This window comes from Drosophila eugracilis, unplaced genomic scaffold, assembly GCF_018153835.1.
Source record: "Drosophila eugracilis isolate 14026-0451.02 unplaced genomic scaffold, ASM1815383v1 contig_2149, whole genome shotgun sequence".
Classification (NCBI taxonomy): Eukaryota; Metazoa; Arthropoda; class Insecta; order Diptera; family Drosophilidae; genus Drosophila; species Drosophila eugracilis.
In genome coordinates this window covers 360,199-373,668 of record NW_024573032.1, presented here as the reverse complement: position 1 = coordinate 373,668, position 13,470 = coordinate 360,199, and the positions used below count along the sequence as shown (strand labels likewise).

General features: G+C 36.2%; 1 protein-coding gene across 7 annotated transcripts in view; it reads right to left on the bottom strand.

The window, feature by feature from the left end:
• Nucleotides 1–13,470, bottom strand: part of LOC108113010 (nipped-B protein) — a 100,762-nt gene that overhangs the window by 4,924 nt on the left and 82,368 nt on the right. For all 7 annotated transcript variants that reach the window (XM_041818103.1, XM_041818102.1, XM_041818104.1 and 4 more), the window contains 7 exons: nt 10,931–11,611; nt 10,642–10,870; nt 8,312–8,636; nt 8,015–8,243; nt 7,768–7,962; nt 6,039–6,131; nt 5,491–5,984 (listed from right to left, as the gene is read on the bottom strand). In XM_041818103.1, coding sequence (XP_041674037.1) covers nt 5,491–5,984; nt 6,039–6,131; nt 7,768–7,962; nt 8,015–8,243; nt 8,312–8,636; nt 10,642–10,870; nt 10,931–11,611 — 2,246 coding nt within the window. The remainder of the gene's footprint in view (nt 1–5,490; nt 5,985–6,038; nt 6,132–7,767; nt 7,963–8,014; nt 8,244–8,311; nt 8,637–10,641; nt 10,871–10,930; nt 11,612–13,470) is intronic.

The following is a 13,470-nucleotide window of genomic DNA, read 5'->3' as shown; positions in this document are numbered from 1 at the left end:
CTTTGCCTTCGTTAAATATAAAAAATGTATACACTTTTTATTAATTTACTTCCCATTTCTAATCAATGCGCACAAGCGAGGTTCACAAAGCCAAGGGACGCGCAAAACTCTTGAAACTTCACATACACACATACATGAGCAAGATCACGGGCAAACGATTCGAGAATGAGCAGACCAAAAGAGAACAGAAAAACTGTTCTTCGGCTGAGCGCAAGAAAAATTTGTATACGTGTAATTTAATTCAGTTTTTTTTAGGAGAACGGCCGTAGCTATGGGTGGGGAGATCTCTGAGTCGTGAATGGCTAGTGTTCCAGCTTAAAGACCGACCGCGCAAGCCTATTTGGATCACCCTGTACCTTAATCGTGCTTTTACATTATAGATTTCGTCGTTAACAGACTGAATGCTTTCATTACTTATGTGCCACGGTGCCCCAGTTACAGATCTCAGTATCTGTGAGATACCACAGCTCTGAGCCATATTTCTAAATTGGCTTGAGAATTGCGTTGTACAGAAATATTTGGTACTCCAATTTTAGCGGACTCCAATTTTTAGCGGTCATTTATTAACCAATGTAGGTTTCTTGCTTTTAAATTGTGTTTTGTTAGTCTATCAAGGTAGACTCCAAGATAAGTTACTTCAATTGTTTGTAGAATATGAATGTTGATTAAAGATAGCGGGGCACAAATTTGTCTGTTTAGGGTAAAAGTGCAGTGTTTACTCTTTTGCTCGATATCCTTTTTGTGCCAATCTGCTAGCCATTTCTCTAGAAACCCGATATGAGCTTATAACTGTTGCGTTGCATTTATGGGACACTTTGATCGACTTAGAATGGCAGTAACATCAGCAAATGTTGAGGTCGTAAGACAGGTTGTCGGAAGATCTGCTGTGTAAATTATATACAGTGTTGGTCCAAGCACGTTACCTTGAGGTACTCCAGCTTTAATTGGATGGTTTTTCGAGAGGAAATCTTTACATCGTACTGCAAACTTTTAAGCACAAGTTATTACTCCAGTATTTTATTAGTGTTCTGTGGAAGCAAGATTTTAATTTTATAAACAAAGCCGTCCAACCAAACGCGGTCGAGCCTGGGCGACATTCAGAAAGACTGCCGAACAATACTCTCGACTTTCGAATGCATTTCGTACCTCGGAGGTATTTCAATTTTCTTGTTCAATAGTTCCGTGTTTCTCACCAAAAAACAAATTTGTGGCTTGGAATGGCATTATGGGACTGTAGGTGTATGATTCAGGAGCAGCTTTTCAAATACCTTTGATAGGCACGGCAGGAGACTGATTGGCCTATAGTATGAGGGCTGGGACTTGTCCTTTCTGGCTTTGTGGATCATAGTGATGACAGACATTTTCCATTGTTGAGGATATTAGCCCAATTTCATAATGCTGTTAAATATTGTAGTGAGAAGATTTACTGCACAGTTCAGCAATTCTATAATCATTTTAGGGGAAATTCAATTGTGTCCTGGCGCTTTATTTATTTCTGCGCCCTATCATTTTTATCACTTCTCTTGGAATATGATAGGCAGGGTAGCCTCTGGAAAGATGTTTGATGGGAACACAAAGCTATTTGTTGGTGGGATTGGTTTGAAAACGTTTTCTAGATGTGCGGAAAATACATTTGCCCTCTCTCTTCATTGCTGCGAGCCCATTCTCCTGTTTGTGTGTCTAATGCGACTCACTTTTGATTGGTTGACATACGCCTGATTTAGCTTTCCACAGTGCAAATCGTTTGCTATTTGGGGAGAGATGCTGCAAATAGGATGATTAAGATCGATTACATTCATCTTCTAAGGCTGTGCGTAGAAAATAGTTTGATATTTCGCCCTTCGCTTATTGCCTAGCATTACGTTAATGTGCCCAAAAGTCCTACAGTTGTTATTAGGATTACAGGCTGGTATAATAGGACTGGATTGTTGTGCAGCTAGTGACATAACAAACACTAGTTCTTTAACTGAGCTGTCAATCTCTTCTCTTTGATACATGTTTGGGAAGCCACTTACTTACGTACTTTCTGGATTTAAGCCAATCTGTTTTACGGGAGCTTATATGCATTCTGAAAGCTGTGGGTGATCGTACAGACGAAGAAAAGTTGGCGAGTGATCCGATAACAAATCTGTTAAGTGTCTCTAGCCACTCGTCTTGTGACGGCAAAATCAATCAAGTCAGGCTTCTTATTAGGATCTGCTGGCCAATACTTAGACTTACCAGGAGGGGTAAGACCAAGCCTGTTTCTCGGTGTTATTATAGCGTTGTTCAGCTCTCTTCCTTTGGGGTTGGGTGAGTCAATAGCCCCAATGGGTGTGTTTTGCATTGTAATCACCAGCCGCTAAAAAACGGTCATTTAATAGGTCAAAAAACTGTACAAATTCATCTTCTGAAATGGAAAAGCGTGGAGGGCAGTATACAGCGGATAGGTTTAAGAACACCGATGTGTATTAATGTAGCTTGTACACAGGCTGTTGCAAATGATGACAACTCATATGCCTGATTCGTCTCTTCATCAGTATGCCAGTACCGCCATGAGCCTTCCCATCAAGATGGTTTGTTTCATAAAATGTATAGCCATTAAAGTGAAAATAGTTTTTGTTTCTTAGGTGATATAAACATAGCGTCAGTGTCATACTGATGAAAAACTGCGATAGCTCGTATTTGTGCTGTGAAATGCCGTTCGCATTCCAGAAACACATTTTTAAGGAAAACATCTAAGCATATTTCTATTTGATTAATAGCTCCAAATGGAGATTTTGAGTTTTTTAACTTCCTGCAGCGTTTGCTGTATTGCTACCATTGTGTTGGTTATAGTTACCAGCATTACTTCTACGCTGTTAGGCAATAGTGTGTTTGCATTTGAATGTTGGCCAGTACTTTCTGTATTCTGGTTCAATATTGGTTGCCGCACTGTATAAGCAGTAGCTTTGCTGACATGTCATGTGTAACTTCATTGTTTTTCAAGTGCATACTCATACTCCCGGGTCCAACTCTACCTTGAACATTGGCTGAGGAACTTTGTTTTTATTTAATATATTCCTAACCTGTTTGACGTTAAAGCTCTTTTCTTTAAGTCCAGCTACAATCTACTTGTGGGCTTAATTTTTCTTTTTGTTTGCACATATCAATGACCCGTTTTTGTATTTCTGGGTAGGGTAGTTTGTCAGTAAGAGCTGACGAAACAGAAAATGCAGTTGATGTGGTGGTTGTTGTAGTGATTGTTGTTGTTGTTAGTGTCGAAGTCACCGTTTTAAACGAGGGCATTGCTGGTCGTTGTTATAATGATCGTTGGTTATGTTGTAGGGGTCGGGGGACGGGCATTGGGCACTTCAATAGCTGTTTTTGTGATGTGCCGCTTAGACATAATAATCCGTGAGAGAGCGAACGTGCTCTCTCCGTACCCTTGAAGTGTTGCAGATGTTTCCGGTTCTGTTAACTCTCCCGCTCTTATGTAGAAGTAAGCGTTATTTCTGATTGACGAGAGCCGACATTCGCCTTGTTGTTAATGCCAAGGCTTGCTTATTGTGGTTTCTCGAGAGAGATTTGTAACAAATTGTATTATCGCTTATATTAGTAAATAGAACACTTTATATTGGACATTTCCAATGCACATGAGCACAAGTACCCATGCGTACTATTTGTGGTGTATTTTTATACCCGTTACCCTTGGAGTAAAAGGGTGTACTAGATTCGTTGAAAAGTATGTAACAGATAGAAGGAAGCGTTTCCGACCCTATAAAGTATACATGTCCGTCCGTCCGTCCGTCCGTCCGTCCGTCCGTCCGTCCGTCCGTCCGTCCGTCCGTTTGTCCGTCCGTCCGTCCGTCCATCCGTCCGTCCGTATGAACGCTGAGTTCTCAGGAACTATAGCAGATACAAAGTTGAGATTAAGCATAGAGATTCTTGAGGTCCACATGAAGCGCAAGTTTATTTCAGCTTCCTGCCACGCCCACTCTAACTCCCACAAAAAAAACTAAAATCGCTGAAATCTCACGAACTATTAAAGCTAGAAAGTTGAAATTCAGTATGAATAATTTTGAGGTGCCAGCGCCATTATGCGGCCACACCTTTCATACGCCCACCAAGCCAATTGATACATCGTCAACTATAAGTGATAGAAAGTTCGGATTAAACAGGTAGGCTTTTATGATGCCCCTTATGCGAAAGGTTTTTGTCCGAATACGTATTTAAAAGATGCCACTGCAACGTGCCCTTAGTTTTTATCCGGCTACACCCACTCTAACGCCCACAAACCGCAGAAAACTGTGGCGTCCCTAATATTATAGTGTATGTCTTCGTTTGACCTTATATAACATATTTTTGTCAATATCTATTTACCAAAGATTTTACAAATCGGAACATTATTTCGCTATTTATGAAGAAAGTTATGTTATAAGGCCTCACATGGGCATTAACGTCACTATCAGTTACTCAACATGCTTTTCCCGACAATAGGTGGCGCTTGGAGAATTTGAACAAGCAAAATGAATATTTTAAAATTGTGTAATACAGCAACGGGTATCTTATAGTCGCGGCACTCGACTACTATGTTGTTTTCTTCGCGTAGGAGCGAAATAAAAACACGTCTGTTATTATTGACAGTTGGTCACGCGAACAGCTGATCGCACGAATCGGTTAACAGTTATTTGCGAGTTATGCCTACAACGCTTAACTCGGATCAAAAAATAAGGTTGCCTTCTTACCACTGAATATTGGTATTGCTGCTATAAGCTGGTTAATCGTATAATTATACTAAGCTCAATTTTTTGCATAATCTTGTCGGAGGTGATATTAGCGCTGTAGAATTAATTAAATTAATTACTTTCAGTATTTTTAAACTTTAGTAATAACATAACTAATCACTATGCTGACATCTTAGAATATTCATGCTTAGTCCCAACTTCTTAGCTCGTATAGGTCCTGAGATCTCAGCAAATTTAGTTTTGTGAAACAGGATCGTGACTCCATATTGTGCCCGGTGTACTATAAAACAAGAGAAAACGCTATAGCCGAGTGTCGCGACTATAAGATATACGTTACTGTTTTACACAATTTTAAAATATTCATTTTGCATGTGCAAATTCCCCAAGCGCCACCTATTGTCGGAGAAAGAATGTTGAGTAACTGATAGTGACGTCACTGCCCATGTGAGGCCTTATAACTTAAATCTCTTCATAAATAGCAAAATAATGATCCGATTTGAAAATTCCTGGGGTAAATCGATAGATATTAAAACTTTGTAGCTCCTATAGTTTCCGAGATTTTTGCATTTTTGGTTTTCCGGGTTTTGTGGGCGTTAGGTTGGGCGTGGCTTAATGGGCAAAAATTAATTTGCATTTGGAGCATCATAAAAACCTACATGCTTAATCCGAACTTTCTATCGTTATAGTTACCGAGATATCAGCTTGTCTAGAAAATGCGAAATTTATTTTTCCTCGCAATTTACAATATGATAAAAAGGACAAGTTAATACATGGTAATACGTACTTTTGAAAACAGTCTCGAATCAGTTTGAAGTTATGTGTAATCTTATTCACAAGAGCTCCTAAGCAAGAAACACAACTAGTAACCTCGGCTTGATTTCGTGATACAACTAATAACATTAAATGCTCTTCCAAAGCTGCCAAAAAAGATTCACTGGCATTATTAACCAGAGGAACTACTTTTTCTAAAATATCCGCTACAGCACATATGAATTTTGCAGCTGTGGCAGAATGACATTTTATGTTGAGATAAGGTTCTATTGTCATAGCATGCCTAACTAGTAATTGCGGCCGCACTTTAGCTAGCAAATGAAGTGTGGTAATGCAACCCAGCATTCGCGCATTATCTGTGTCTTCCAATTCAATTAGCCGGTCAACTAGACCGTCAGCTAATTGTTGACAAGCTATTACAATATCCATTGGAGGCTCCGTATTTTTCTTTACAGGCTCTTGAACGCATACATCAGTCTTTAAATTATTATCTTTTGGTTTGAAAATCTAAAATATAAAAATATTAATCTTATTTTTATTAGGAAAATTAGTTTAACTTACACTCATAAGAAGGCCTTCTAGCCAAGTAGTTCCAGTATCATGTGCAGTATTTACCACGTCAATTATTTGATTAATTTTTCTCTGCATGGCCATCTAAATAAAAATTTTAATTATTATTTTTATAGCCGTTACTCGAAAAATAACAGGGTACATAGTATTCGTTCAAAATGAGACACGTAGAAGGAAGCATTTCCGAGCACGGAAGGTCAAAACATTTGAATCTAGATCAGAAACACTAACCGAGTAGATTTTGCCACCCCTTCTTTGATGATCGTTTATCTCTCCTGATGTATCTCTTGGATTGATCAATATTTAAAATGAACTTGTATTTTGTTGTAAATTAACCAAAAAATCTAAACTTCGCGCAATTTTTTTTATTACCACCCGGCGTTGGTAAAAAAAAATTGATACTTTAAACGACTATCAATTTGGTGGTTGTTCAATAATTTTTTATATAAAATTCCGATGCTAACTCATTCCTTCGAAACTTAATTTGTATAAGAAAAGAACAACAAAAAACAACCTTAAGTTACAGGGCTCTCTTAGAAACATGCATCTTAACATTCTAGGAGTTATAGCTCCCGAGATATCTGAGTTCAATGGACAAAACGAAAGTCTTGACCATGACTTGACCAGCAGAGCTAGGGATTACTTAAAGTATCTAAGTTTCTTTCTAAAAGTTCCAGAGATCGCAACGATTTTAGTTATTCGTGAATTATGGGCGTGGCAGGATGTTGAAATAAACTTGCTTTACGTAGGCATCTCAAAAATGTGCACGTCTAGTCCAAACATTCTGTCTCTTCTAAGATCTAAGCGTTCAAACAACTCGGCTACTGATCCTGATCAAGAATATATATATCTTATAGGGTCGAGTAACGGGTATAAAAATCTCACATAGGCAGTGACGGTAAATATATATATAGTTCTTGCAACTAAAGGGTGTTTTTTTAGAGGTATAGGACTTTACATTTGTATTCGATAGATAATCTCGTGGCACTACATTTTAAATATGATTTCTGGCATATGACCGCAACGGCTGGCTCGGATGTATTCCAATCTGGACGCCCAATTTTCGATGACTTTTTCCAACATTTGTGGCCGTATATCGTCAATAACACGGCGGTTTTTCAAAGCGTTTGTGACTTATCCGAATAGACCAATGACTTTACATAGCTTCTTCTGTACGCACCGTACGGCGTCTCTGGGGATGCAAGTTATAAGTTATTTATACCTCTAAAAAAACACCCTTTATATTGTTTTAAAAATTATTAGAACAGTTAACCATATTTTAAATTCGTAGCCATTGATTATATTCAAAAGATATTTCATAAATTTCTCAAAAGATAATATTTACAAAATTTGTCCAATGTACATTAATTTGACGATTTCATTTATTATTAGTTTTACAATTTGCAAAATATTTAATATTACAAAGAGGCGGTCCATAAAAGAAATGCAATTTGAATAGGTTTCCAAATGGAAATGCCTTAAAAATTTTTCGTTAGTGCTAGCATAAATTACGATGTTTATTGATATTGTTAAGCAATTGTTCAATGCAAGTGAAACGAAAAGTATTGTATAATGCTACTATTTTATTCATGTGTAATGTACATTGGACAATGCGATCACCAATATATATGGCTATGGAATGCATCTATCAGATTTATTTTAGTAAACACGTGACTAACAATAATAATAAAAATATGTAAAAAAAATTATTAGTACTGACTTTATCATTTTTAATACATGGTGTGAACCACATTTTCATAAAAACTTCAGTAACAAGCTTTTGAATGCCTTCTTCGTCATTAACACGTCGTATCATTTTTACGCAAATTTCGGGAATTTTTGCAAAATCTGGATATTCTACACATATGTCTCGTAAAATTTTGATGACTCTTTTTCGTACGGAGACTCCAGTATCCTAAAAAATAATCAATTAATGTTTAATAAAGTTCTTTGGGTACGTGTCCTACCAAAATTCGAGTTGACAGCATGTCGTAATATTGATCGATTAACTCTTGATTACTTAGCACGAATTTTCCAACCAAATCTACAGCCGCTTCTCGTACAGATATAGCTGTATCAAGAAATTTTTGATTTACTCCCATTTGCATGTCTTTTCGTTTTAACACCAATGGATCAACTTCCACGATGCTTGCTAGGCATTTCATTGCACGTGTCCTTATTGCTATTGATGGTTCACTGTGTTATAGAAAAAAAGTTATAATAAGTAAAGCTGTAAGAATAGGAGAAAGATTTCATATACTCACTTAACGACTAAAATAATTTTCTTTAAGCATCCATCAAATGATTGACTAAAAGGCCGTTTGGTGGCTAGATATTGCGCTATCAGCTGTGCATTATTGTAATCTATGTATGTTTTTATGTGCTGATTTGATGTAAAATTTTGGTCGCCGAAAACTGAAAACGGCTTAATTTTGTTTATTAAATATTGTTTTCTTTCTTCTAGTGCGTTAACAATATCAACATTTAGCCGAATATCAGTATCGTCAGAAGAGGGGTTTCTATTCTTTTTTGATTCTTCGGTATCAATTTCATCGCATGAAGCAGAGTCAGATGTATCCAAATATTCACCTTAAAAATTATATAAATTAAGCATGCAAAAATATGTCAGTATGAATATTTGATAACATATAGTAGTTAGAATCAGTCAGTATGAATATTTGATAACATATAGTAGTTAGAATATTGAAATTCAGTATCATCAAAATATATTAAAATATTAGGAGCCAAATAAAACAATCTTATTTCTAAATTCTGAATTCGGATTATCTAACTTTAAAAACTATCTCCCAAAAATTTCAACAATTTTAGCAAATATTGATTCCGTGGTAAATTTCATTAGAGCAATTTTTGTGAGAAACGTTTAATTACTGAAGGTAACGTTTGCGCCCATAACATAAATTTATCAATATAATGTGAAATAATGTACCGATTTGAATTAATTTTGGTAAAACAACAGATATAAACAAAAAATGTTACAAACAAACAAATTTTAATATTATGGACGTAACAGTTTTCCGCGATTTGTGAACGAAGATGTAACCACCTTCAACTGCGATGGCATCTATAGAATATTTATGATTAATCCTAACTTTCTAGCTCTTAAAACTCAAAGAAGGAAAAATATTACGCCTCGGTGGCATCATTGAAATTTTCATCCCAACGTTTTATCACGTATAGTTACCGAGATCTCAGCGCTTTTAGAGAATACGGCTACCGAGCTTGGTGGGCGTAAGAGTCGCCGTGGGCGGATAATGGTGCCACTTTATATTGAACTGGCACCTGAAGAATATGCATGCTTAATCCCAACTTTGCAGGTCTTGATCAAAATCGAGCTATTTCAAATTTCTTTTAAAAAGACTAATACACCTTTTTACTCAAGAAGTAATCCGTATAGTTTATACATGGGTATACAAATTTCAACATTTACGATTTACATTTTGAAATAGCAAAACATAATACTGTAAAGTTGTGAGTAATAATTTTTATGTTTCTATTTTTATACCCGTTACTCGTAGAGTAGAAGGGTAAACTAGATTTCTTGAAAAGTATGTAACAGGTAAAAGGAAGCGTTTCCGACCCTATAAGGATATACATTCTTGATCAGGATCAATAGCAAAGTCGATCAAGCCTTGTCCGTCCGTCCGTCCGTATGAACGCTGAGAGCTCAGGAACTATTAGAGATAAAAAGTAGATACTAACCATAAAGATTCTTGAGGTCCACACGCTACTCTAACGCCCACAAATCACAAAAAAAAAAACGCTGAAAATCACGCTAAAATCGCTGAAATCTCACGAACTATTAAAGCTAGAAAGTTGAAATTCAGTATGAATAATCTTGAGGTGCAGCGCATCTTATGGTAATGCCATTATCCGGCCACACCCACACACACGCCCACCAAGTTTGAAAGACGGTTTTCGCATTTTCTAGAAATGCTGAGATCTCGGGAACTATAAGTGGTAGAAAGTTCGAATTAAACAAGTAGGTTTTTATGTTGCCCCTTATGCGAATGTTTTTTTCCGATTAAGCCACGCCCACTCCAACGCCCTCAAAACCCAAAAAACCCGAAAATGCTAAAATCTCGGGAACTATAAGAGCTAAAAAATGTGCTTAAGAATACGTATTTAAGAGATGCCACAGCAACTTGCTCCTAGTTTTCATCCGGCTGCGCCCACTCTAACGCCCACAAACCGCGGAAAACGGTGGTGTCCCTGATATTATAGTGTATGTCTTCGTTTGACCTTGGATAACATGTTTTTGTCGAATTCTATCGATCGATTAGTCAATTTCTATCGTCGCTTCGTGAATTTCCACTAGCAAAATGAATGTTTTAAAATTAGGGAAAACAGTAACGAGTATCTTGAAGTCGCGGCACTCGACTATAGTGTTTCTTCTTGTTTAAATATCACAGTGTTAATATATTGCAAGGAAAATTTTCTAAAACTAACTTTGAAATATTATTTTTTTTGTATTTCTTAAAGTATCACAGTGTGAGTATTTTGTTTGCAAAATACTAATTATTCAACTTTTTAATATTAAACCAAAAAAATTCTAATCTAAAATTTTTAATCATACCATCAGCCCGATGTTTAGTCCTTTTACACTTTCTTAAAGTTAATCCCTTTTTACCATCCTTTATTCGGCGTCTTTGATAAATAACATCCCGATACCATTGTGACAAATAAAAGTGTCGAGCATAGTCCCAGATTAAATTTTCTTCTTGAGCATTTACAGCTAGAAAATCAAGAAGTATTTTTTGCAAAAATTCTGTTCGTTGCTCATCGGGATATAGTTGAAATCGATCCTGTAACGAACACCAAAATAATACAGTTTTTAAAACGTAAAAATTGCTTTTGTTACTCACACTTTTTTTTGTTGTATCGCCCTCTTTTTCTTGTTCTACTTTTATTGAATTAATCATTGAATCAATAATATTAACCTTACATCGTGATTCAACAATGTCCTTGCGCAGTCGAGCAGCTACTATACCCAGGTAATCTAATGAAACTAAACGAATGCTTTGTTCTATACCTTTATCAGACACGTACCGGACCAGCATAGTGCCCAATAAAGAAAGCAATAATTCAGATGCAGGCCATTCGGGCTTATTCACGGTAGCAAGTAAATCATGAATAAAATTTTCGAAGAGAGGGCGAAAATCCGTTTCATTAGATCGTGTTTTACATTTATTTAGAAAAGTGGTTAAGAAATTTCCGCCAATACTAACAGCAACATCGTATTTTTGTAATACTAGTATATCCTGATTAAGCTGTACTGACTTTCCGCTTGCAAGGTCTTCGGCAATAGCAGCACTCAGTTGAGGCTTATTACTTAATTTTCCATTATCACAAAGTGAGTCTGGTAAAATTGTCGCGCATTGAATTAATTGTAGCACAAGTGCTGTAACCATTTGAATATTTCCTCCATTATTTGAAAGCTTGTAGGGGCGAAGATTTTTTTTTGATGAAGATAAACGATCAATTGATGTCAAAATGTCTCCTAAGATGCTGTTTCTAATTTTGTCGTATTTTTCCTTGCGAAATATCTGGAAAGTTATAATATTTTTTATTATGGTTATTAATTATTATCTTATTTTAATTGAGCAAAATTAGCCTACTGAGGAAAGCAACCTTAATTTTGATACCACTTTAGACCAAACTTTAAGCAATAAAATAAATTTTTTGAAAAGGGTAAATGTATATCAAATTAGTTTTATAATGATCATCAAACATTTTCGATCACATTTTAACTGTAACCGTTATGTGGATATGGAACTGAAGTTTTCGGTCCAGGTCAACACATAAATTTTATACAATATATACACCAGAGAACGTCCCGGGTGTCTTCATCAAGCCATTACCTGCAAATTTATTACCGTTTTATGCAGATGTGTATAGGAATACAGATCATAAGTCAACCGCACTGCGAGTAACAGGTAGATAGGGACTTTCTGAAGAGGCTATATTCATGTATAATTATTGTGACTTCCTTCCTTTCATGTAAAACTATTCGGTCAATCCTCAATGAAAAACACGCGATAAAAACAAAGGCCGAGCTGAAGGTGGCTCTAATAGAAAAGGGGCAGAATATTGGGGCAGAAACAACCCAAAATTTCGTTTTTTCGATGCCAAGACGGTTGGAAGCGTTTATAAAACAAAATGGCTTACCCACAAAGTATTAGTTTTAGTTATTTTCATTTATTTTTAAGTTTTTCAACAAGTGGGCCAATAGTTTTGTTCAGGGAAATTCACCTCTTTTTTATGTTATTTAATTTTTAAAAATCAACCATTGAAGGTAAAATGTTGATATAAATTTTCTCGTGTTATTTTTTTATAATATTATATGTATAAATTTTTGTTTATTTAAATATCTAAATTTTAAGGGGAGAAATCGTGCCTAAAAGTTCATAAAGCCTTCTGTGCCAATAATTTAGTTCGTTACTGTACATAGGTCTATGCATATGAAAATGCGTTTTACTTCATCTGCCGACCTTTAAAATTTTTCCCATAGTGCCTTCCAACGGTGCTCTGGTCAACATTCAATCGTTCTACTAATTGTTCTTTCAGTCGCGATCAAACACTCCCCGAGTTAAGACGTGCCTAAAAGTTAAGCGGAAGCTAAAGCTATTATTATTCGATTTACAACAAAAACGAAACAAAACATTAGTACTGATAAGCACTTAAAAATCGTTGTTGTTAACATGAACAACGACGAAGACGACACATCGGCTTGGAGCTGGCAGACAGTAAGAGCGAAGCCGAAGGCAATCTAAAGAAAAAAATTGCCCTGGCCCATGCTACCAGCACGAGCTCCAATCAATACGCCCTCCTAAGCGACAACACGCTAAATAATGGAATTGAAGACTTAAGCGAAGCACTGGACTTGATAACTGAAGACACCTTAGATGAAACTACCAAGCCGCCACCTATATTCTTATCTGAAGTCAGTAATATAAAAGGAATGCTAGCTTATCTCGAGACAAAAATGAAAAAAGAACTTTTCTTTTATAAAGCTCAACGCGATGGTCAAGTAAGAATTATGTTAAGTCTATTGAAGAATACAGGAAACTTGTTAAAACTCTTTCTGGAATTTTGTCAAATTTCACACATATCAGCTCAAACATAAGAGGGCATTTAGAGTAGTTATTAAGAATTTGCACTTCTCAATGGATATCGACTTAATCAAACAAGATGTGGAGTCCAAAGGCCACACTGTTAGAAACATTAGTAACATTAAAAGTCGAGTAACCAACGAGCCATTGAACTTGTTCTTCTTAGATATTGAGCCCAACAATAAGAATTTAGATATATACAAAGTTAAACGCATTGGTAACGCAGTTGTTAATATAAAACCCCCTATAAAACCAAAGAAATCGTACAGTGCTATCGTTGCCAGGAATTTGGA